This window comes from Laetiporus sulphureus (assembly GCF_001632365.1).
Source record: "Laetiporus sulphureus 93-53 unplaced genomic scaffold LAESUscaffold_13, whole genome shotgun sequence".
In the NCBI taxonomy this organism is placed as follows: Eukaryota; Fungi; Basidiomycota; class Agaricomycetes; order Polyporales; family Laetiporaceae; genus Laetiporus; species Laetiporus sulphureus.
Window position 1 is genome coordinate 139,484 of NW_024468522.1, and position 23,128 is coordinate 162,611.

Consider the following 23,128-nt stretch of genomic DNA (forward strand, 5'->3'; position numbering starts at 1 on the left):
CTTCGTGCCTCGCTGTGGTATCGACGAATAGTTGGAAATCTGTGGTTTCTAGGTCCTGTACAAGGCTGACACGATATAGCAATGGCTCGACACTCATATAAAGATACCGCCCCGAGCTAGAGAGAGACGACCAAATGAAGTCCCTGTCCATGAGAATAAGACATAACATGTGCGAGATCATCGTTACTAGGCATAGCGTGACTAGGAGTTGGACATAATAGTAGTACAAAGACAACGACGGGCATCGCTCGCACGCTGCGCGCCGTCCGGTATGGTAGTATATACGCGTGGAATAGGAATCCAAATCAAGTCCGGTGCTACCGAGGAAAGTATATTTCGTCGTCCCAGGAGTCTGCTGACGCGCATTAGCAAAGTAAGGTTTAAGCGACGTGGTTGCGCACCTTCTGTGATGCTCCTCCAAGCCAGATATAGGACGCCTACGACGGCTGTTTCTAATATTGTTGCAACAAAGGAGCCGTCGACCTTAGATGAAGTGCCCTAGAAAGACGGGAATGAGATGCAAGCGATTGAGCCTGTTTATGCGTCACACGTAGCCTTACCTTACAGATGACTTGATTGAGCAAGAAATAGTCCAGCTGGCTGAGAATGAACAGGATCATCGCAAGTATATAATACCACAAGGGGCGCAGCTCATTCAGAATCCCGAGTACAACATAAAGCATAGTCAAGAAGTAGATGATGGCAGCGCTGTAATAACGACGCACGCATTCGTCAAACTGGATTACCACGACGACAGGGACACTTACGCTCCAGGCCAGATAGAAGTAAACACAAACAAGGGTACACTGTGCTCTCTCTGCAACGGGTCCGACGGTCCGAAGACACTCGTAAAGGAGAAGCCCACGTCCAGCGCGATGTACGTTGTGACGACGAAGAATGCCAAGAGGAAGAAGTTGAAGGGCTGTGCAGAGCAATGAATACGTCAGTTCATTCGGCTCCGCAAACGACGCCTGTGGTGCGGCGATAGCGCGGAAGACCCTGGATTGAATTGGCCATACTCACGATTAATGATGCGAGGGTGCCGTCCTCGACGATCTGCGTGCTGACGATGGCGTTGCCCAGGAGAGCCGAGAAGGTTGCGGCGACGAGGCCAGCGTGCACCGCGGTGATGGCCGTGAGCGCTGTTGAGCCTTGCTCGAGGAAGGAGCCGGTGGTGATCAGCTGGAAAGGCAAGGTGAGGAGGTAGAGAACGAGGAACTGGCGGAGCTCAACGCGGCCTGCGATTTGTCAGATTGATGGAGTCAGCAATTGATTTAGAAATTGAAGATGACGATTGAATGGATGGGCTCGTTTCGAGGTCCAGCGTGCAAACGAAACGCACGGGACTGAGGACCGTGATAGGAGGCCATGCACTAACTTGACCATTCGATGCCTTGGCCTGTTGAAATTTGGAAGGGAAACACGAATGCCCCATGGCGTATCCATGAGAGTTTCTGTGATCACGGGTCCTCTGACACACATTGCGATCTCTGCTCGGCATACAGACGTCGGTACAACGCCCCTCCCTTCACGAAGCTAGCCACGAAGCTTATCAGATGGTTACGCAGACGGAGCTTCGTGCAAGGTTGTCCACTGACGGTGGACAATCACAAGGGCAGGAGCATACGGAGCTACTTCGGTTCCAGGTTTAGACAAGTAGCTACCTCATGCTCCGAAGAGAGGATTTGCACGAGCAGGATTTGCGAAGCAAAAGTTGCGTCATGGAGTACACAGCGCATTACAACCGCGGCGAAACGAAGAACAATCGAGCTAGGATATCATAAGACTCACCGACAGCTGCCCTCCTTCTGCTCGTCGCGATGATCAAGAATACCAGGAAGACGATGCTCAGACCGCAGATGACGATGTTGGCAACGTTTCCCACCGACTTGTCGAACCCAGCGCGAGGGATGCCGCATTCAGGGTTCACGCCCACGGGTGCAGAGGTAGCGTTCGCAGATAGATCGTCGAAGATGGAGGAGTTGTGATCTTCGATCTGCCAATAGATGAGGATTCACCAACATCATGATGAGAGTAGGCGCACCTGGCGATAGAACAGGTTACACCACGGATAGGACGGGACGGTGTGGCAGAGAGGCTCAAAGTCCCCAAACTGAGTCATTGCGAGCTATCGTCGTGCAAAAGCGAACGAACGCCTAGCGAAAGGCGGAGGGTATCACTGCAATAACAGCAGAGTCGTGAAAGCCGTGAATAGGAGGGAGGTCGTCGCACGAGGCGAAGAGAAGCCCATCAGCTCGTCAAGTCAAACACAGCAAAACTCAACTCACCGCCACACTCCCACCGCTCGTTTATTTCCTGAATATTCGTCCCGCCGGCTCGCAGAGCAGGCAGCGGAGAGGGTAAGGAGCGCACCACGTCGGTCGGAATCAACGACGACGACGAAACAAAAAGCTGCGAACAACGCGCTCGACGGAGAGCGGAATGCGGACGGGTCGTGGCGGCCGGCGCTTGTACTCGCAACCATCGATGCTCGACTTTGTCTCCCCCTTCCACAGCAACCCAGCTCCCACCATGCTCGTCGTTCAGCCCAGTTCGACTGATCTTTCAGGTACTCCTCCAGTTGCCGCGTACCGCCACTGTCTTACACCTCGGTGCTTCTGGCCGCCGGAATGCTCACGAAAAGTGCGATCTTGCAATTCAAACGCTAGATTGGAACTGCGCGGCCCCTCTGTCTCTCCCATGGACACTCAGCTTTGATCATTGATTTTGGCACTCTCGCTCCGCTCTACTGCTAGGAAGGACCTGTCTCTACCATGGTTATTTGCGGATCAACGCTATCTCTCATAGGTGCCTAGCAGGCGCGACCATCGCTCCTGGAGATCCACCAGCCCGAATCAACTGTGGGTCCAGGCCAATTAGCTGGTGACGACCGCGTATATGAGCCCCTGGGTGAGCCTGTCCTTGGTACGTTAGCCGTCGATCGCCCCTTCGATAGGTTTCAATCATGCTGTGGGGACATTGTCGACCGAATAATTGCAACCTGCCGATGCTGTGTCGACCAGGCAGCCGACAGAAAAGTTCGCGGATTAGGCGAACGTCGCTTACAAAACGTATATCACCTGCTCGTCCCCGAAAGAAACGGCACCGAGTGCTCGAGGTATCAATTTCTGGAAATGCCAAAGGCGACCCAGCTTGCCGGATCTTGAGCACAGCAATGATCTCTCTGTCTCGCGACGCAGGGACAGGCTCGCACCACGATCAGCAGTAACACCCACGACTGTCAGTGGCTTCTAGCTGGCGCTCACCGTTTTTCCGTATCAGCCCTGAGCTTCCTCAGGCCATCCACCAGCATCCACCGCACACCTTGTGGCTCGCAGGCACTGTCAATGGATGAAACCACTTCGCGAAGCACGCTGACACTATACGCCTTCCGGCGGTTGAGGTTTCCGAGCCCGACGCCTCGGTAGGGCTTCCATGGTCCTGGCGACGCAGGGCTCGAGTGCGAACGCCGTCGCTTGCGACCAGAATGGCGAGAGCCCATGGTGAATTTACCTTTTCGCTATCAAGTCGCCGCCATGCCTGCTGCAATTTTCCGTGCTTCTCATGGATCAACGGTGCGCCCGTGCCGCTTTTCTCTCGCTTCGTGATGCTTCTACTGGAAGTTCCATCACAAAACCGCTTCCCTCTTGAACGACTCCTGATTTGGCACGTGTTCGGCCTTGCGCCGACCAGCGTGCAATTAAATCAGATGCTCCATATGGCTGCACGCAGCGCGGCGTCCGCGCGCTCCAGCAGTGGAGGGTGCCTGTAACACCCTCCGGGCAATTGTGTCTCTGTCGTAGAATGACAGGCTTGGCTCATTTGTCGTGCGCCAGCGATTAGGAGCTTGGACGACAGCCGAAATTGCGAGATCGCACTCGTGACTAGGGCGGGGTAACTATCTCACGAAGTGTAGCACACCTCTAAGCGAGAAGGCTTGAAGGAACATCTGTTGCTCCCAAAGTCTTGCTGCCGATGTCGTGCCGATGACCCGCCCGAAGACAGACAGCGTATGCCACTCACATTTTTCCACCTCGGTCCCAAAAAGTGGAATCTGTGTCCTTTAACCACTCGGAACGTCGCAGTGGACAAATCTCCTGTGGGGCGCTCCATCTCGCGCAACTTATGAAGTAATATGAAGGCATGAAGAGATTTTCTTGCTCGCTACCGCGAATAGTGTCGACAAGACGCCGAAAATGCGATAACACTGCTTAGATAACCATGTGAAGAAATTATTGCTGCGCATGTTTTGTCTGCGAAGCGCGAACGGATGAAATCACGCCAACCCTGTCTATTGAATTGCGGCGCTTGCTAGGTGAGCATTTGGCATTCTCGTCCACCCGTCGTTGTGGTCTCTGCCTCGCCTGCTATCGAGATGGGCGGTGCAGCAATACAGTGTGCAGGGACGACTCTGCTAGATAGGGAAGGTGTGCAGGAACGAGCTGCTGCTGCTGCAACGCTTCCCTCGGGCATGGTGGGATGATGTCGAGATACCGTGGTCGAGTCGATCGGGAGGGATCTCAAGATGCCTCAGCCCTTGCAGACAGCGTCTGAGGAGGGAACATGGTACCCTTCGACAGGACCCTTCTTACGTGTAATGTCGAGCCGGTCAGTCATTATGCATCATGTCCGTCGACTTCTGCGAGAGCTGCTAACGCCGCAAAGCACACCGTCGTGAACATGTCCAGTGAGTGATGCCGTCCGCTGTGTTGTTCTCGTGGTATAGCTGAAAACACGCGAGTGCAACCATCTGCAAGTTGATGGCAACGGTAGAGTACAATCGCCTCTGATTGTGAACTCGCCCATCGAGACAATGGGAGCACAGATGGTCGCTGTATTCCTTCAGTCGACGAGCGCGGCATCCGAGACCAGTGTGTGGTAAATGGACAGTCGATGAATGAGGGGGTACATTGCACGTCCGATCAAAGGGGCTGTACGCTGTCTCGCCCCTGGAATTCTGCAGCTTCCGCGAGAAGCTGCTCAAGATGGCAAGCGACTCGATCCATCAAGTATGTGCTATACTCACGGAACCCACGAGGATATGCCGAGCGCGTGCAAGACCCTCATGCACCATCAGTCGGTGCGTCACCGACGCTCGGCTAGCAGAAGATCACATCGCTGCTGGGCACGCCGACTAGGGACGGGGGGCGCTCGCACCGGTACGTAATCGCGCTAGCCCCGTCCTCCGCGCGTCCTCAGGCATCCGTGCTCGACGTCTCGTCTGTCAGGCAGGGTGCGCGTTTTCAACGACGGATGCAGTCGGGGTATTCTCGAGAGCGCCACCAGGCAGATGGGGCGCCGACACTACCATATTTGAGCTGAACAACTCCGTTGCCACCGCGCAACATGTTTGCAGCATGTTCGTGCAGCGCAACTCTGGAGTGTGCTTCTTCGCGGATGTCCGTGTAGACCCTGCGGCATGCCGTGAGTTGGTGATTATTGTGCGAGCACGAACTTGATCTCCAATGGGAGACTTCCGCACACGCACGAGCCGATAGCCGAAAAGGTGCAGGAGGATGGTCATGTCGCATCTTTGGGCACTTGCAAGCGCACAGCGTGGCTTCGCGAGTAAGTCCTTCCAGCTACTGATTGCGGCGGACACCTAGAAAGCCGGTCTAGGTCACCTAGCGAAAATATATCTATTGCCTACGTTAACCGCTGTACATCCGTTAAACTAGTATTAGTCTGGCGCTCTTGGAGAAATATGCATTAGTTGCATCAACTGCGATCGAGTGACGGTGGAGCATCCCATCAAATGGCCCAATCGGGCGTGTTATCACTTACGTAATCAACGTCACCGACGCGCCGCCTTTGTTAAAGTTCACAACGATCTCTGTGGCAAGAACATATCTTGTCCAACAGACTGCGAGCATAGTCATCATGGTGAGTGATATTATCCTCTGTGGATGAGCGGCGGAAGTTATACGCGCTGACGCAGGACAGTCCTTGAAAGGAGCCGCTTCACCTGCCTTGCCATCCTTCCCGCCGTCGCAAGATGCATCCACGAGCTCTGCAGGCCAGTCACAGCTCACCCCGCCCCCTGAGTTGGAGCAAACCCTCACGATGCTGACATCGCATCGATCCGTGCTCGGATACATGCTGCTTACGCGAAGCCATCCCGTGACCATCATCCGTCACTCTGGGGCCGTGTTCGAAGGTGAGCAGGGCCGCAAGTACGCGAGCGCGGTCGGACGGATTGTGGAGAGTGTGCAGCGAGGGCTGCAGGAAGTGAGTGGCGATCAGATGGAAGTGGTGAGTGGGTGCGATTTTTCGAGTTGGCCCGGGGAGCTGGACAGCATGCATAGGACGATATGCGATTCATGAGGATCCGAACGAAACGGCACGAGATCATGATTTCACCAGGTGAGCATGGCCTTCTGTCTGCCCCGTGGTTGCAGCGACTTGGTTTACGATCGCGCCATCTGCGTTTCACCAGACGAACGGTACCTCCTTGCCGTTCTTCACGATCCCGCCTCGTGAGGTCTCGAGCGTGTAGACGCGCATATACCCACTTCCGACGTTTCCTTCTATTGAGCACTTGTCCTTTTCTGTCTCTTACCATCGTTTGTGAATATGGCATTGGAGGTAGGCCGAGAGCGTCGTTGAAGTATAGGAGAAGCACTAAACCCATGCGATGCACGGACGCTGTGACTGCGACCAATCACTAGTGCAGTGCTCTAATAGAGGCTGCTTGGAGAACGGGCATTCTAGTGCGAGCGCATGGGTTCTAGTGTAGTGTTTAGTACACACCGTTCCCGAGCGTGCCTTGCTCAGGCGGTCGACTTTGAGCTCTTGCATAGCTGGTCAACGTTTTGGATGACATGTCGAATACATACAGGCGTGACTGGGCGGCTCTCATCGCTGCTTGCGCTGGCTCGTTCCAGCTTGGGGAGGTCTCAGCCAAGCGATCGGTGGGTAGCCATCATGTTCAGTGTCCGATATGCTGAATCCTGCGGCAAATTGTGCGCATTCACCGTCCGACCATCGAGCTTCTCGCGGGCATTATGATTGCCTTCCCTGACGAGAAGACCTTCCCTGTGTCATGTCGCACCGATGAGCTTTGCCTCCGGCTTGGACATGAGCGAAGAGATCTCGATCACAAAGGCCTAGACTGCGGTGTGAACGAGTCGCAGCCAACACAACGCGAACGCGCCAATCACTTGCCGGGACGAAATCTACTCCCGTTCTCTTTTTGCGCTAACTTTATTTGTTAAAACCTCTTAATTTGATTTTCAGAGTTTCCGTCCAGTGGATCGGGTCAGTATTGCCTACAACGATGAATTAACCTTTATTTTGTACCCTGTTTCTTATGTCTAGTGGCCAATGGTCGTCCTTCGGTTGTCGTCCGAGCATATAACGCGACCGTCAACTCCCTCTCCTTCCGTCGATCCCCCGAACCTTTCCCCCTCCCTCCCCTCCCTCCCTCGTCCATAATGTCCTTTCCTCAACGCGACGATGCATGCTTTGATGCCTCTCGTCCTTCGCATCTCAGCAGAGCGGCGGCTGTCGGTCTCAACATCGCGGTGACCTCAGGGATGCAGGACGTCTCTGGTCCACACGCCCCCTCACCAGCAGCATACTCCGAGTATTCCGCTATGCCTTCCACCCCCGCGACGCCGTCCGACGCGCCGGCGACCCCACTGGACGCCAACAGGAACTCTGAAGACTCGTGGAACCTCATCCCGTACAACGTGCCTTGGGGGTCGGAGTACTTTGACTACCAACCAGGGACCCTGCCTGGTCCCGACGGCTCTTGCGTCTTCCTTCGTTCTCCGACTCCTCTCAAAAACAAGCGCACGACGCGGGCTTGCACCAAGTGTCGCGAGCGAAAGGCAAAAGTAAGCCCCACCCACCCTTCGCCACTCGTGCGTTGTGTTGACGCGCCTGTCTTCAGTGCAGCGGAACACGGCCCACATGCTCACGGTGTCTGTCTCGTGGATACATCTGCCAGTACGATCTTGATGACTCAAAACGGAGTAGCGCTGCGAACCTCGCTCGGCAACGGCGGCGTAGCCAGGCAACGTTATCGACATCTTCCTCCTTTTCCTCCCTGAGGAGCGTGACCGCCTTCTCCGACCGCTCTGACTACTCCCAGGCATCATCGTCGCTGAGACGCGAGCTCGTCGAGGCGTCGTCGTCGACGAGCAGTCTTGCCTATTCGGTCGCGTCCACCGCATCGACCACGTCAACGTCGAGCGAGCCCCTCGAGGCGTGGTGGCCGTTCGAACGGCCGCCCTCGGCGAGCTACATCCCGTTTGCAGAGGGGATGCCGGCGGATCCATACCCGAAAAGCATCCACGCGATTTCGGAGGAGGCCAACTTTCCGTCGGCAATGTCCGTGCACGCCCCGCGGCCAGTCAAATGTTCGCAAGCGGTGCCCTTCCTGACGCATGTGCAAACAGAGATGAGCGAGGCGGTTTCCGCAGGGGGCTTTGCTGACGCGTCGATGTCGATCGCTGTCGCCGACGACATGGACGTGAATGCGTACGCGTACGTCGGGTTGGACCCGTTCGACCCGCACTCGTACGGTTTCTCCGGTGATCATATGTTGTTTCAGTATGTCGTTTTACTACTGCTTCCGTGTGCGAAGGAAGCTGATCGTTCCCACGTCACAGGCCCTTTGCGATGCCGCCGACGTACCTCTCCCCGTTCGGGGCGATGGAGCAGGACATGATGCAGACGCACTACGAGCCGCCATCGACGGCGGCGTCGGGGTATAATCAGGACATTGGCATTGTTCCGCAGCGGACGTACGACGCCTTTGTGGCTTGAGGTCTCAAAATCTTTCGTTTGTTCTTTGGTTTTTGCTTATCATCGTCCACGCATGATCACTCTGGACTTGTTGTTGTTCAATTGTCATGTCGCATGGACACTCACTCGGATAGGATACGGTATAATGGTTGCACACGTCGCGGACGGATCTTTCTCTCGTTATTGTCACAGGACTAATATTCTCCACATCTCATATAATATTGCATAGACAGAGTTCTAGAGTCTAGTGTCGATGTGTGTATGATAAGTATTGTAATATAAATTGAGGTTAAATGTATGTGCTGCTGCTGCTACTGCCGGCAAGAGTGCCTGTTTCGAGCCTGAGATGGCCTCGAGCGCGTCGCGCCCGCCGGGACGAGCCTCGTCTCTCGAACACGCCGTGTGAAGAAGCCGTGAAATCAGCGCTACGGTGCCCGAACGGAGATGTGGCGACTCGCATCAGGTATTAGAATGGATCAGAAGTCGCGACGGAGGTTTGGAGAGTCCTGTGCGGCCAATAGCTTGTCTCTGACTCGGAGGCGCACTCACGTCGCTCTGCTGATCGCCGTGTCTAGCGCGGGTACCCTGCACAATCACGCTGCGCTGGACGCGATCGAGACAGGCACATTAGCCGGACATGTGAGGACAACGTGTTTGGGCGCGCGTCGCCGGGTGCAGTGTGCGCATCGCATCATGCAGCATTAATCGCGAGGGTACTTACGCAGAGCAGGAAGAGAACACGCGCTTTGCACTAACGAACGGGCGACCGCACACCTGGACGGCCAAGCCGCTAGTCCGCATGAGGGGAAGACGTTGTCCGAGTTCAGCGCGCGCGGCCGCCCCAGGCACGCGAACACGAATGCGCGAGCGGACCGTCGAGCGAGGAGAGCCCAGGTCGCGACACGCAGCGGCCGCGCGGCGCGGCGCGGTGTGTGGCCAGCGGCATATGTACCCCCAAATGCAAGCGAGACGGCGACGGTGCTTCAACGGGTCGCCGGAAAAGCCGACCCTTGATAGCCAGCCAGCAGCGTTGACGCGTTGACCAGATTGCGGGATCAGGCTCTCATGCTGACGTCTCCGATTCACGCGGGCGTTCCCACTGCTCAGCCGTAATCGTAGGGACTGATGGCAGGCCTTCTCGTGGCAGGGTATGATGGTGGACCGCATGTTGCCGCCTCACTTCGTAAATGATCGCAACAAGAGACGGGGAGCCGAGTCCTGCCGGCTGAGGATGAGGTCAGTGGTTGATCTTGCTAATCTGTCATGAGAGCTCGGTTTGTTGGAGTTTGAGCTTGATCTTTGATAGAATTCTGGTCGTACATACAAAGGGATGTGCGTGCGGTGGGAGTGAAGCTATGGCAACGAGATACATGTCCTGATGGAATTCCGGACAGACATCTTCTAGCGTCTTCAGTGGACGCAGAAGGCGAGTGCAATTGCAAGTGGAACGGGTAAGTCGGCACAAAGGGGCTGCAGGACCTACCCGACGAAAGGAGATGCCTCGTAGAGTGCTATGAAGAGGAGGTCTCTGCGCTAGGATGCGCCGGGGGGTCCTTGAGCGGATTCTCTTCTCGTGCCTGCTCGAGCAGCGTGTCCAAGCCCTTGTCCTTGACAGCTTTCTGCAGCCAGCTCAGACAAGCTCGCAGCGGGGAAGAATGCAGCAGCGCACCTGCACGCACTCGCGATACCGCACCCAGATCTTGCCGCAGTTCTCCTCGTACTCGGCGGCCTTCTCCTGGGAGAACTGTGAGCGCTGCTCGGGCGACGCGGAGGCAGAGACGGCGGGCTCGAGGTAGCCCTCGAACCAGGCGTTGAAGCAGGCGTCGTATTCACGCTTGAGAGGCGTGCACTCTTCCGACAGGCTATGCGCCATGCTTTGGGTTGCAGGCGGCAGTGAAGAGAGTCAAGGCCAAGTACCAGCGAGGTATCCTTGGCCCGCCGATGCGTGCGCGGCGCGCCGGCCCGCCAGTGGCTTGCCACACGGGACAAACATGCGCACACACAGGCGCGCGAAGCCGCGGCGGGCGGTGGCTGCGTCGGGCAACCATGGTCCTCGTCCTCGCTATCGGCGACCTGCACATCCCACACAGAGTCCATGACCTCCCTAACAAATTCAAGAAGCTCTTAGTTCCCGGAAAGATCCAGCAGATTCTCTGCACGGGGAACGTGTGTGATCGGGAGACGTATGAGTATTTGAGGACGGTCGCGCCGGACGTTTTGGTCGTTCGTGGAGATTATGATGAGGCGAGTCTGACTTATGGGCGAACGTGGTGTGCTTGCTGATGCGTATGTGTTGGCAGAGCTCGTTTCCGCTGTCAGTGTCTGTGACGCACTCGCCCATCCGCATCGGCGTCGTTCACGGGCACCAGTGTGTACCCATCGGCGATCTCGACTCTCTCAGTGCGATTGCGAGACAGCTCGATGTTGATGTGTTGGTGTCAGGGCATACGCATACGTGAGTCATGCTCCTCGAGCAAGCAATTCCTGGTCGGCTCATGTTCCTCGCACGCTGCCAGCTTCCAAGCCGTCGAGTATGACGGCCGCTTCTTTGTCAACCCGGGCTCAGCGACGGGCGCATGGACGGGTGCCGTCCACGGGTACGTACCAGCATACCCGCTATATCCAGCACACCTCATCTCACCGGGTCCATCTTGCTCTGCCAATCCAGCGACCCAGTTCCCTCCTTCGCGCTCATGGACATCCAGGGCCCCGTCGTCGTCACGTACGTGTACCAGCTGATCGAGGGCGAGGTGCGGGTGGAGAAGATCGAGTACAGGAAGGACATCGAGACGGTGAAGGAGGTGCCAAAGAGCAATGTCTTGCCGCAGAGTATACCCATCCCTGCGCCCGCGCAGAGCGTGTGGTGATCCTTCTGGTGTATTGTACTGTTGCTACGGTATTGTGAGTTGGAGTCTAGTCGTGTCTATAACGCTCATCCTTGCCTTTGTCATTCAGCTCGTCGTATGTGTATTCTATAGCCCTTATTTGACGCAGGATGTGAGCGTGCTCCATAGAACTTGTTCGATTGCGCACAGTCTGTCTGTTCCTGCTCGGTAGGTTGCACAGATATACTCCCTGGCGTACGTAATTTGACGAGGGGTAGGCAAGGTGATTCGCCATGTGAGGTTTGTTCGATATATCGCTTGTGAGTGCACTGTTCTAATTGTGGCTCTCGCGCTCACGCTTCGTCGTCCAGCTTTGAAATGTGGTATTCTTGGCAGGTTATTCTGTGTGCTGGTACGTAAGCGGTCTGCGTTCGCCAGCGTTCTAAATACGCTGTCAAACCCTGTCAACCGTGCAAGCAATGGTAACACTGGTATGGCTTTGTCTTCTACATATGAGGTAACTTCGAAGTCCTGTCCAACGGCATTATTTTTACTTGTCCTGCCTCTGTGAAAGCGGCGACAGCAAGCTCTTCCATCTGGTTCTTAGTCTCCAGCGAGATATGGAGGGCCTTTTTCCAGTTTCAACTCTACTATCCTGGGACTGAAGCTGTCATCCGGATCCTTCGAAGAGTACGCGCGCAACAGGCGATGCAATAACCTTGAAGCTTGAAAGCATAAACTTTGAACGTGTCATTATCCTTCAGGTAGCACTGGTTCGTCTCTAGTACTAAATGACCGTGCTCTATCTATGCGGGTCTGTGACCAAGTTCAAATATACAACGTCCGTGTTTCCTCCCTCGAATAATATACACAGCAAAGGCTACGCTTGCATGGATGCAGTCCGATCTCGGAGGGGCAGTGCTGGCGAATGATCGCGCGGTCCGGCAGGACGCTGAGCGGGCAGCGGTCGCGGGTCCGTCGCCGTCCGTCGATGGAGCATGCTCGCGCGCACCAGAGACTCCCTCGCGTCCTTCCAGCGCTGTGTCCCTGTCGGCTCTGATGCCTCCTCTAGTAGGGCCAGCTCGAGGAGGAACTTGCCCTCCTTCCAGGTCTCTGTGCGCTCGTGTGCGCGCACGATCTTCCAGCCGAGGTAGGATGCGCACGCGGTGCATTTGAACTCTTGGACGGTGTGTGCGCCGGTGTCCATGAGGAGCAGGCTCGGCTTGCTGAGGGTGATGTTCGTGCTGCGAACGGGTATCAGCAGGCGAATGAGAGCAAGAGTGAAGCGAGTTACGCGTCGGTAAACAGGGCTGCTTTTCCAGAGTAGCCTCGGAATCCCTGCTGCGTTCGGAAACATGTCAGCCTTGAAGTGAGGACGGATAGGAAGGCCACACTACCTTGCAGAGGAGGTGCCTCTCGGAGGCGACAACGGCACGACATGTCCTGCAAGTCAATGCGACGAACGAGCGACTCTCTTCGTGCGAAGACAGCTTGTACATGCTACTGCGGGTGCGGAGGATGGGGACAGAGGAGAAACGGGAGGCGGAGATGGCGGTCATGGTCGCTGCTCTTGCGCATCGACCGACGGAAAGATGGAGGAGGGGGGTGGCCGCAGCGCAGGGCGGAGCCCAGCTTATATGTTAGGAGCATTTCAAACGGGTATCAGATGGGTCGCATGGACGGGAAAGGGGATCGCCATGATGGGCACGGAGCACAGCCTGTGAGCGAGGAGCAGCCTGAGCGGAGACGAGATGCCACAGTGCGCAGGAGTCTTCGTGCGAGGCGCGTGCGAAGGGAAGTCGACCACCGTGAAATGAAAATTATTATGGAAGATGGGCTGCATGGAAGGTGGCTGGTGGATGCTAGCCGACGTGCGCACAGCCCTCGACGCCCCCATCATCGTCTGCGACGTGTTCGAGTGCAACGACGTCGCTTGCCGCAAATGGGCCACCGTGTCAGACGCTCAGTCTCTCTCTCCCACCATGGTCTCGCGCCGCATCTTTCGCGGAAACAGAGTCCTCCTCGACAACAGGCTCCAGCCCGCCACCATCGCCGTCGACCTCACCACAGGCAGGATCACCCATGTCCACCGCGGCGCACAGGACAGGCAGGCCTTTGCCGACGTCGAGGACGCCAACTGGATAGACGCAGGCGACAGAGTCATCCTCCCGGGCCTCGTCGAGTGCGTCTACTCGGCTGTGATTTGCGAGTTCCTGGCTCACTTCATGCAGTGCCCACGTCCATCTGAACGAGCCCGGCCGCACGGACTGGGAGGGCTTCTGGACGGGCACGCGCGCCGCCGCGTCTGGGGGCGTCACCACCGTTGTGGACATGCCGCTCAACTCCATCCCGCCAACGACTACCGTCGCGAACCTGGAGGAGAAGCGCAACGCTGCGCGCGGGCAGTGCTGGACGGACGTTGCCTTTTGGGGTGGAGTCATCCCTGGGAATCAGGTAATTGCCCCGTTCGTTCACCTCAGTTTGCGCAAATGTCTCAAGCGACCCGCGATTGCTGCGTGGTCACGGCTGGAGAACTGGTATCGAGGTACCGTTCATCTTGATCAGGGAGAACGCTCGAGCGTGAACTTGATGTGGTTTAATGTCGAGAGAAGGATGCGCTCAGACTCTGTCTTCCCATGTCTGGGAAGCAACAGCTCCTTTAACAGGCTTATCGCTACGCTTTCATCATATCAAGGTCACGTCTGACCTTGTCAAGGACTGGAAGTCTATTGCTCCAACTACGAACAGCCCAGTGCATCAAACGTTGACCGTTACATCATTGTCGTGTATGCCACAAGTCACTGACAGAAACAGCATGACAGTCGCATCTCAAGCCGTTGATTGACGCGGGCGTAAGGGGCTTCAAGTGTTTCCTCATCGAGAGCGGCGTCGAGGTCCGTCAGGGTTTTCTACATCGTCGAACCCTCTAACTTCGTCCTGAAGGAGTTTCCATGCGTCACCGAGAACGATTTGCAATCTGCCATGGAAGAACTGAAGGTACTCCGTCTTTTCACAATCTCTTTCATCACACCCTCATCAGCATCATGAACAGAACACGTCCACCGTGCTCTGCTTCCACGCCGAGCTGGACAGATCCGTGCACACTTCCGGGTCGCCAGAGCCTGCCGATCCCACCCTCTACAGCACCTTTCTCGAGTCACGGCCGCAACAACTCGAAATCGACGCCATCTCGCTCATCACCACCCTCCACCGCAAATACCCCGCGCTCCGGCTGCACATCGTGCATCTCTCCGCCGCGCTCGCGCTGCCGCTCATCCGCGCGGCCAAGACGTCCGGGCTCCCGCTCACCGTCGAGACATGCTTCCACTACCTCTCGCTCTCGGCGGCGCAGATCCCGCGGGGGCGTCCGGAATTCAAGTGCTGCCCGCCGATCCGCGAGGAGGGCAACCGCGAGGAGCTGTGGGAGGCGCTCGCGGACGGGACGATCGATTGCGTGGTGAGCGATCACAGCCCGTGCGTCGCGTCGCTGAAGAGGATGGACGAGGGTGACTTTATGGGCGCGTGGGGAGGGATCAGTACGCTTGGGCTGGGGCTGAGCTTGTTGTGGACGGAGGGGAGTAGGCGTGGGCTTGAGATTGAGAGGGTTGCGGAGTGGGTGTGTGCCAAGACCGCGAGGCATGCGGGGCTTGAGCATCGCAAGGGGCACTTGAAGGTCGGATACGACGCGGACTTGATTATTTGGGACCCGAAAGTGGAGTTTGAGGTGCGTGCGCGAGGTGAGAGCGTTGGCGGGTTTAGTTGATGCGGCGTGGTATGTAGGTGACGAAGGAGCTGCTGAACTTCAAGAACAAGATGACGCCGTACGAGGGCTTGACCCTGCGCGGGCGTGTCGAGAAAACCTACCTCGGGGGAACGCTCATATACGACCATTTTGCCGGAGGGTTCGAGGGGTTGATACCAAGCGGGAAGCTGCTGTGACATACACCGCGGTCATATCAAAGATGTTCTCAATCTGAACGCTCGCGGAATCTTAGTAAGGTCGAACATATAGCTGTTGTCAATTTTATGTCTTGAATATGGTCTTGTCTCCACTGACACTCGTCCTTTGCCGCACCCGACGTCATCAGCTTCCCCGACCAGTCTTCTTTTGTGTGTGGTCATTTTCTTTTCTATCGTGGCGCCTCACCTTTTCGTGGCGTCTGTGCTTATCGTTCTCCTCTGATCCATCGTGATAGGCATTCTGCTCAGTTTGATGATGGCAACGGGCGAAGCATCGACGTCTTGAATCACCTCCTGTACGGTCGTCTATCCTCGTACGACCGTCCGGTTGGCGATTCGCGACTCTACTTTTCTTCCGTTGCTCTTTTTCGAGGTGGACCTGGCATCAGCTGGTCTTTGTTTGACTCGTGATCAGCACGGAATTTCGGGAGCTGTGTGCGAACGTGCAAGCATTGGACCCTGCGGCTTCTGTTTGAGAACGGAGTGTCGGCGAGAGCGGGCTAATCAGGCTTATCACTTACAGAACGATATCTTTAACCGACCCAGGTAATTTTCATGTCGACGGACCAAGCGCACAGGCCGGTGGCATTCGTGCAGCCACTTCCAAACACCACACTGAAGAGCAGGCATTCCATCCCCTTTGATCATGGTTTGCTTTCCAGCGTGTATGACTGAGCAATGACAAACGGTTCTATCGTATCTCCTAGAACGACCGAGGGAAGTGCCCCCTCTTTTTCTATCGAGCTCCAGGAAGCAGCTAGATACTGACCATGGGATCAAATCACATGGCGCAGTTCACCTCTCCCCAGGCTATGATACAAATCGCTCTGACTAGCGTCGCCCGTTTTCACCGAACACACGTAAGCACGCCGAAACTTTATAATACTGTACGAGCTCAGCAGCGGGGTGGCCCACTGAAGTCCTGATAACTCACCTCAAGGTGGGAAGCCGGAAGTTGCACGTGCCTTTACGATGTCCAACGGTTTGAAGAACGAGCCCGCGACGAATGGGCTGCTCAATGGCGTCGACGACAGTTTTCAGCTTGGCGACTTTGCCATCGACGAGTACAGGCCGATCAAGGTGGTCGTCATAGGCGCAGGATACAGCGGCATCATTGCGGGAATCAGGTATGCACATGAATCTCTACGCAATTGATGAGACTGTGATGATCTTATGTTCATACACACGCTATCAGGTTTCCGCAGAGGATACCCAATGTTGAGCTGACGATATACGAGAAGAATGCAGGCATTGGTGGGACGTGGTACACCAATAAGTATCCGTGAGTGATGCTGCAACTCGGATGCCAGACACCTTTCACGAGGCTTTCTCACTGCAGTGGTGTAGCATGCGACACGCCATCTCACTCCGTATGTCTCGCTGAATCCATCATGAGTCTCAGCGGTTCATTTCACTTGTTATCAGTACCAGCTCACGTTTGAGCCCAAGGTCAGTCCGCTCACCGCTGGCTGTTTTTGTGTCCAGATTCAAGCCTGCGGCGTTGATGGTACTCACTGTTGATGTCTCCCCAGACCGACTGGTCCAGCTTTTATCCGCCCGGCCCGGAGATTTTGTCCTACCTCGAGTCCGTCGTTGATAAGTACAAGCTCATGCGCTACATCAAGCTGCAACACCGCGTCGTGGAAGCTCGGTACGATGAGCCAACGGGTAAATGGCACCTGCGCGTGAGGCGCCCGCGATCTGTGTCACCTTCCTCTACTGCCCCCGCTGCTTCTGATACATCAAGTGGCGCTGACAACCAGGCCAATCCGGCCGAGGAATACGAAGAGTTTACGCATTCCGCTGATTTCCTCCTCACGGGCATTGGCGTTCTCAGCCGGTGGGACTGGCCTGATATCGATGGCCTGCACACTTTTGAAGGCAAGCTCCTGCACAGCGCCGACTTTGACGTCGGCAATCGAACGTGGCAGGAGGCAACCGAGGAGTGGAAATGGAAGGACAAGAAGGTTGGCGTGATTGGCGTGGTGAGCGATATTCGCGTCTTGCGTGAATAATCGCAATCTGGCATGAGTGCTGACAACTGTTGTGGTGCGGATTTTGTGACTGCTCTTGGTTAGGGCTCGAGCGCGATCCAAATCGTTGCCGCGTTGCAGCCGCGCGTCGGTAAGCTGGTTCAGTTCGTGCGCGGCAAGACTTGGATATCCCCACCGTTTGCGAGTGCACAATACGCGGAACTGGTCAATCGTGATCAGAGCGTTGAAAACTGTAGGTTGCCATGTACTAGACCTATCTAATATTGCTCTGACATTGAGATAGACACGTTCACGGAGGAGGCTAAGGAGTCGTTCAAGGACCAGGTATTCTACAAGCACTTCCGGCACGAGTTGGAATCGTTAATCCACGTATGTCCTCATCAGTGCAACTAATATATGTGCTGAGAGTTGATCACGCTTTGTCTGCTCAGTCTTACCATGGTCTCACCCTGCGGGACAGCGTACAGCAAGCGGCGGGACGCGAGGCATTCACGGAGCACATGCGTAAAAAGCTCTCGATAAAGCCGTGGATTATGGATCACCGTACGTGACCTGATGTCCCTGTTGTTTCTGTTGTGCATGTGATGGCTTACAAACTGTACGCAGTGCTTCCTGACTGGAGCGTCGCATGCAGACGGTTGACGCCGGCGCCTGGATACCTGGAAGCACTGTGTGAGGAGAATGTAAGCTGCGTGTTTGTTTTATCCAATATCTCGGATGCGAGTGAAGCTATCTGATGTAGGTAGACTTTGTACCCAAAGAGATTCGGCGGGTCACTCCGCGAGGCATCGAGACAGTCGATGGGCAGCATACTGATCTCGACGCTGTCATTTGCGCCACTGGTCTGTCCGTCTGTCCATCCACCTTACCTCCGTTAACGTCTCTTCATTCCACACTGAAGGCTTTGATGTCTCCTTCCAACTCGACTTCCCCATCATTGGCCGCGACGGGGTGTCCGTTCAAGAGAAATGGACCCCGCATCCCTCGACGTACCTTTCGCTGTGCACGGATGGCTTCCCGAACTGGTTCATGTCGATCGGTCCGAATGGAGCATTAGGCGTAGGCTCGTTGCTTATTATGATAGAGCGCCAGATCGAGTATGCGGTCATGGCTGCAAAGAAGATGCAGCGCGAGAGGCTAAAGAGCATCGAGGTCAAGAGTGAAGCGGTGAGAGATTTCGATGAATATTTGGAGGTAAATGAGTTCTTTCTTTCACAATGTCATGAATGGTTGATTGAACATGTTACTGTATGAAGCATTTCTTTCCGAAGGCGAGTGCTACCTAACAAGGCTATTCAACAACGGATGCATCTAAATCCTTGTGGCGTGCAGACTGTTTTCAGCGATAACTGCAGGTCGTGGTATAAAATGGGCAAGGTAGATGGAAGGAATGTCGCCATCTGGCCTGGTGAGTGGAGTCCCATCTTTTGCCCATTGCCCGTGACAACCGTTTTAGGATCATCCTTGCACTCCGTACGTGCTCTCGAGCATCCGCGCTGGGAAGACTACAAGTATGAATATACCGATGGCGTGCGCAATCGGATGTACTGGCTTGGAGACGGGCAGACGTACAACGAGAAGACGATGACGGGGGATCGTGAGTGGTCGTTCTCGAATCGGCCGAAAATGCAGAGCTGATTCGTATGTGTTAGGAGCATGGTATTTGAATGACGATGAGGTGGACATCCCTCCCGGTGAGTCTTACAGTGAAAACCTGCTAGATTCATTGCCGAAACCTCCCCTCAGTACCAGCAGATTAGTGTCTCAGGGCACTGTGGATTACAATGCAATGGTGTCATTTTATGAAGTTTTTGTATCGGAAACTGAGGGATAGGGCCACATATACTCGCTCCTCTCACAGCTTGTGCGATAAAATTCTAAGCGCCGCGGTGCTGCACATTACAGGGCTCGAGTGCCACTGAGATCGTGCCCGCTTTACAGCCGCGCGTGCGCAAGATTTATGATTTGTGCGCGGCAAGATGTGGATCTCTCACACCCTTTTCGAGCGCAAAGCTCGCGGAGCTGATGAAGCACGATCCAGACGCGGAGAATTGTGCGTAGTGATCGGTTGATCTCTCAAGATCTCGAGTTGCATGACGCGACACTGACTTTGAGATGTTTGGCTCGTGTGCAGACACATCAAGTGAGGCGGACAAGAAAGCCCTCAAGGATTCACGGTATTAATGAAAGGATCTGACATGAGCTCGAGTCAGACCTGAATATTAGGTTTGTTCGTCTTCTCGTGTTGGGTTTGTTGACTGTTCATGACTGTGCATGTTAGCACTCTGCGGAATGCTGTGCAGCAGCTTGCTGGCCGCGATGCGTTCACCGCGCGTATGCGGAAGAAGCTCACGAAAAAGCCGTGGATCATGGGTGAACACCGCAACGTCGCGCTGTGGCCTGATCATCAAAATATGGTCTTGTCACACGCTAAACGAACATGGATACGTCATGTCTACACGCTGTATGCGCCCTCGAGCATCCGCGCAGGGAAGACCTCGATTACGAGCTTGCGGATGGCGTGAGCAATCGTATGTACTGGCTGGCTGACGGGCAGACCTACAACGAGAAGATGATGACGGGCGATCGTGAGTGGCCGTCACTGAATCGTCGACGTGTGCACAGTTCATTCGTATGTGCTAGAAGCTTAGTATTTATGACGAGGAGCGTGTACATATTCCTCCGAGTCAGTGGAATGCGACGTTCGTCACGATAGTAAGATGAAATTGCTGATGTATGCTACAGTTCCAGTGCAAACTGAGTCAGCATGTGGCGCAGAGCGTTAGTAATGAGGTGTTCCAGGTGGCGAAGAAGATGTCAGAGTTGAATACAAGCTGACGTCGTACGAGAGACCAACCCAACACATTCCTAGGTGAAATGCTCGTCACTGATTGTTTCACTTGCAGATTTGTGATACCGTTTGCTGTTATACGCGCTGGCGTGATCACAATCCAGGATCTCAACAGCGATACCTGGTTGCTCTTATGTGAGGTTGAGAAAATATTTTCGGACTGTGATGTCTCCTGAGTATCGCGCGTTGGATTTGCCACGCTTGTCCCTCGCCGCGCATAGCAGCGTCTTCTCACCAATCAGGCTCTCTGGCTGACGCGGTGTCAACAAATGTCCATCTCCATGCATATGGTAGAATGGCCATATTTGCGATGACTGTCTTCGTGCTTTCACGTCGTTAAAGATCGATCGTGGTATGCACGAGCGTCTGCATGTAATCAACCCGAGGCAGCCTCGCCGAGTAGGAAAGGGCATGCTTTTCAACTCAACCCTATGCCGCGCTTGGGAATCCCCGTCTTCTAGCTGCCTCTCTTTGGCAATCCTTGCGGTATCTTTCCAGAGACCAGTCAGTTAGCGTCATCCTTCTGCTATCGTCTCAGCTAGTCGCTCGTTTGAGGTCATCAGACTGCATTGTGCGATGCTCTGTTCCACCTCTTCAGAATGCCTCAAACAGAAAGCCACTTTGGGATTGAACCTGCCATAGATATGGCAGCTTACTGAAAACGCTCATGGCGTTCGGGTCCGTATGAAGTCATATATTTGCACTTCGCCAGCCCGCAGACCCCTTCCGACTGGGTGGAGAGACCCCGTAACTCCATCAAGCAGACGTAAAAAGAGGTGTATATCAGCCGATCCTAACCCTCCACGCACCGGCTTTATTCTCTATAGAGAGCTACATCAGCATGCTTCCGTATATTCACTACTTACTATTATTTAGCAACATGTTGGGCTGTTCTGTCTTAACCAGAGTCATAAATGGACTCAAGACCTTTGTGGCGTATCGGCAATCAATTGTGGCCTGACAGCTCGTTCGGTGGAGAGAAAATAGTGAGATTAGTCCAGAGACGAGGCCCCCAATGATGACGGGGAAAAGCACAGACATCGGAATGGGAGAGTTTGAGCGGAACGACTCACTCATCCTTTCCTCACGAGATCTACCATGAAAGCCTCCTCGTGGGACCGTTTCCGCTGACCAGCACCGGTTACAAGTCACCCGTGCGACTGCGTCTCGGCAGCGACAGATCAACCAGCCAGACGGCTCGTTCATAGACGCGGACCTTTCCGAGGGGGGGTGGTCAAGAGAGACTAGCATGCATGCCTTTCGAATGAAAAGAATGAGAGTTAGCACTCGAAAAAATAGCATGTCGACCCTGCTATGTCCTATCCTTTGATCGCTAGGAGGAGGCTCGCGTCGAAGAACAGGTATATTGACGCAAGCTAGCAACGAAGACATTTATCAGCGACCTGATTGTAAATTAACGGAAATGGAAGGCAAACGAGGCTCGCTTTGGGGCCTAGAACCAGCGAAGGAAAGGAGACGCACAGGTCTAAGAGAGCGATTACATCGACACAGCATTAAATGGACAAACGCCTGCCGTTGACGTTGTAATCAGATAAATCCTCCATCTCTTGAAAGACTCTGCAGGCATCACAGCGCGTTGAGGCGCAGCTCCCGGCTTGCAGCCTGAAGCTGAAGGGCCGTCGATACATGGGTATATTCGTGGTGGGAAGAAGAGTCGAGAATTCAGAGCGTCAGTATTCGGTGCATGCAAGGCAATTGCTGCTCGTTAAGCGGACAGAGATGTCGTATACTTACGTTCGCCCCGTGGATTTGGTTGAGTCTGCTGCCAGTGAGGGCCAGTCCAGGGACCAGGTCACGGTAGTAAGAATGTGGAGTCCACAGGTATGTACCGCACTCGCAGGATAACGCCAATGCTTCAATTATCAGAGCAGCCGGTGCGTCCTTGGAGAGCGTGCATGTGATTGATGTTGGCGAGATGCGAGATGCTAGCGTGGGTTGGTTACTGCGCTCCTCTCCCATCAGTGCTTCAGCGCTTAGTGCTCATGGTATCGCAAGTTGTTCAAGCTATTTGTCGCTGGCTCTTACTCCTGCACAATAGATGGGGTCTTCGCAAGAAAATACGGCAGTAAACAACCATGTTTTATACTCACATACCTGCCTAGGTTGTCGGCGTTCCTAGCTTGTACGTCCAAAACTCAAACGCATTTATCCAGACGCCGTGAATATGATCAGGATTCCTCTTCAATATGTAGTATCTCGTGGAGATGAAGCATGCTCTATATGCAGCTCTTATTGTGGTGAACGGAGCAAAAATCACTCGTAACGATTAATGATTCCTATTAACATTGTCCAACGTTGGGTCGACAGTGAACTCACGTTCCTGCTCTAACAGGCCACATGACGAATGCACTGTTCCTGCATATGCATATGAACGCAAAGTAAGACGGCTAGCTGTTCAAACATATGGCTCACCTTGCGTTGCAGTTACATGCAAAATACTGCTATTGAATCGGGAAGCACACTAGCCTTGCTGAGCGCTGAGGCGCAGTAACCGCGCTCGACGTAGCGGGCACTGCCGGCACCGCCCTACCACTGTTGTCACACTGCCATACTCTGCTCTTCAGTCTCCAAACGCTTCCCTCTCTCATTTCTGCCACTAAGCTTGCAGGCGAGGCTATCAACATTGCAGCCATATCTCATTGTCTCGTAGATCTCAGCCGAATTGAGAGTAAAACAATGGACACGTCATCGATTAGGTCGCAGCTGGAGGAACGACACTCTCGTAT

General features: G+C 54.7%; 10 protein-coding genes across 10 annotated transcripts; 5 read left to right on the top strand and 5 right to left on the bottom strand.

Moving 5' to 3' along the window:
- Positions 1-317: 317 nt before the first annotated feature.
- On the bottom strand, positions 318-2,122 carry LAESUDRAFT_650022 (uncharacterized protein; the record flags this gene model as incomplete). Its single annotated transcript, XM_040904214.1, has 7 exons — positions 318-352; positions 402-498; positions 561-708; positions 768-922; positions 1,024-1,238; positions 1,792-1,996; positions 2,045-2,122. The coding sequence occupies 7 exons, from the start codon at positions 2,120-2,122 to the stop codon at positions 318-320; spliced, it is 933 nt and encodes a 310-aa protein (XP_040765594.1).
- A 680-nt stretch (positions 2,123-2,802) lies between these two features.
- Positions 2,803-3,502, bottom strand: LAESUDRAFT_713195 (uncharacterized protein; the record flags this gene model as incomplete). Its single annotated transcript, XM_040906949.1, has 3 exons — positions 2,803-2,968; positions 3,067-3,162; positions 3,267-3,502. The coding sequence occupies 3 exons, from the start codon at positions 3,500-3,502 to the stop codon at positions 2,803-2,805; spliced, it is 498 nt and encodes a 165-aa protein (XP_040765595.1).
- A 2,322-nt stretch (positions 3,503-5,824) lies between these two features.
- On the top strand, positions 5,825-6,851 carry LAESUDRAFT_724329 (uncharacterized protein). The gene is made up of 4 exons (XM_040908588.1): positions 5,825-5,883; positions 5,944-6,252; positions 6,306-6,363; positions 6,437-6,851. Exons 1-4 carry the CDS (start codon positions 5,881-5,883, stop codon positions 6,478-6,480), a joined length of 414 nt encoding a protein of 137 aa, XP_040765596.1. The 5' UTR covers positions 5,825-5,880; the 3' UTR covers positions 6,481-6,851.
- A 576-nt stretch (positions 6,852-7,427) lies between these two features.
- On the top strand, positions 7,428-8,779 carry LAESUDRAFT_724330 (uncharacterized protein). The gene is made up of 3 exons (XM_040908589.1): positions 7,428-7,838; positions 7,895-8,556; positions 8,616-8,779. Exons 1-3 carry the CDS (start codon positions 7,434-7,436, stop codon positions 8,770-8,772), a joined length of 1,224 nt encoding a protein of 407 aa, XP_040765597.1. The 5' UTR covers positions 7,428-7,433; the 3' UTR covers positions 8,773-8,779.
- Positions 8,780-10,262: 1,483 nt separating this feature from the next.
- LAESUDRAFT_650454 (uncharacterized protein) lies at positions 10,263-10,624 on the bottom strand (the record flags this gene model as incomplete). Its single annotated transcript, XM_040904249.1, has 2 exons — positions 10,263-10,370; positions 10,421-10,624. The coding sequence occupies 2 exons, from the start codon at positions 10,622-10,624 to the stop codon at positions 10,263-10,265; spliced, it is 312 nt and encodes a 103-aa protein (XP_040765598.1).
- A 173-nt stretch (positions 10,625-10,797) lies between these two features.
- Positions 10,798-11,618, top strand: LAESUDRAFT_736144 (Metallo-dependent phosphatase; the record flags this gene model as incomplete). Its single annotated transcript, XM_040910667.1, has 4 exons — positions 10,798-10,995; positions 11,052-11,206; positions 11,268-11,348; positions 11,420-11,618. The coding sequence occupies 4 exons, from the start codon at positions 10,798-10,800 to the stop codon at positions 11,616-11,618; spliced, it is 633 nt and encodes a 210-aa protein (XP_040765599.1).
- An 838-nt stretch (positions 11,619-12,456) lies between these two features.
- Positions 12,457-13,135, bottom strand: LAESUDRAFT_758005 (yippee-domain-containing protein; the record flags this gene model as incomplete). The annotated part of the gene is made up of 3 exons (XM_040912393.1): positions 12,457-12,820; positions 12,871-12,914; positions 12,974-13,135. The coding sequence occupies 3 exons, from the start codon at positions 13,133-13,135 to the stop codon at positions 12,457-12,459; spliced, it is 570 nt and encodes a 189-aa protein (XP_040765600.1).
- Positions 13,136-13,558: 423 nt separating this feature from the next.
- On the top strand, positions 13,559-15,515 carry LAESUDRAFT_650387 (allantoinase; the record flags this gene model as incomplete). Its single annotated transcript, XM_040904244.1, has 6 exons — positions 13,559-13,758; positions 13,808-14,030; positions 14,399-14,470; positions 14,520-14,573; positions 14,629-15,300; positions 15,357-15,515. The coding sequence occupies 6 exons, from the start codon at positions 13,559-13,561 to the stop codon at positions 15,513-15,515; spliced, it is 1,380 nt and encodes a 459-aa protein (XP_040765601.1).
- A 993-nt stretch (positions 15,516-16,508) lies between these two features.
- On the top strand, positions 16,509-19,364 carry LAESUDRAFT_650404 (FAD/NAD-binding domain-containing protein; the record flags this gene model as incomplete). Its single annotated transcript, XM_040904247.1, has 15 exons — positions 16,509-16,663; positions 16,732-16,818; positions 16,876-16,906; positions 16,962-16,985; positions 17,069-17,239; positions 17,300-17,521; positions 17,615-17,762; positions 17,814-17,899; positions 17,962-18,073; positions 18,137-18,213; positions 18,273-18,372; positions 18,432-18,724; positions 18,863-18,938; positions 18,987-19,127; positions 19,183-19,364. 15 exons carry the CDS (start codon positions 16,509-16,511, stop codon positions 19,362-19,364), a joined length of 1,905 nt encoding a protein of 634 aa, XP_040765602.1.
- Positions 19,365-21,292: 1,928 nt separating this feature from the next.
- On the bottom strand, positions 21,293-21,878 carry LAESUDRAFT_87010 (uncharacterized protein). The gene is made up of 3 exons (XM_040914852.1): positions 21,864-21,878; positions 21,455-21,757; positions 21,293-21,338 (listed from the first exon to the last, which is right to left on the bottom strand). The coding sequence occupies exons 2-3, from the start codon at positions 21,681-21,683 to the stop codon at positions 21,328-21,330; spliced, it is 240 nt and encodes a 79-aa protein (XP_040765603.1). The 5' UTR covers positions 21,684-21,757; positions 21,864-21,878; the 3' UTR covers positions 21,293-21,327.
- Positions 21,879-23,128: the final 1,250 nt, after the last annotated feature.

Excerpts from the sequence above, each read along its gene's own strand:
- LAESUDRAFT_724330 (XM_040908589.1), top strand. The coding sequence starts at position 7,434 with ATGTCCTTTCCTCAACGCGACGATGCATGCTTTGATGCCTCTCGTCCT. Across the intron at positions 7,839-7,894 it reads GTCGCGAGCGAAAGGCAAAA|TGCAGCGGAACACGGCCCAC; the intron begins GTAAGCCCCACC and ends GCCTGTCTTCAG. Across the intron at positions 8,557-8,615 it reads GGTGATCATATGTTGTTTCA|GCCCTTTGCGATGCCGCCGA; the intron begins GTATGTCGTTTT and ends CCCACGTCACAG.
- LAESUDRAFT_87010 (XM_040914852.1), bottom strand. The coding sequence starts at position 21,683 with ATGCTATTTTTTCGAGTGCTAACTCTCATTCTTTTCATTCGAAAGGCA.
- LAESUDRAFT_724329 (XM_040908588.1), top strand. Across the intron at positions 6,253-6,305 it reads GTGGCGATCAGATGGAAGTG|GACGATATGCGATTCATGAG; the intron begins GTGAGTGGGTGC and ends CAGCATGCATAG. Across the intron at positions 6,364-6,436 it reads CGAGATCATGATTTCACCAG|ACGAACGGTACCTCCTTGCC; the intron begins GTGAGCATGGCC and ends GCGTTTCACCAG.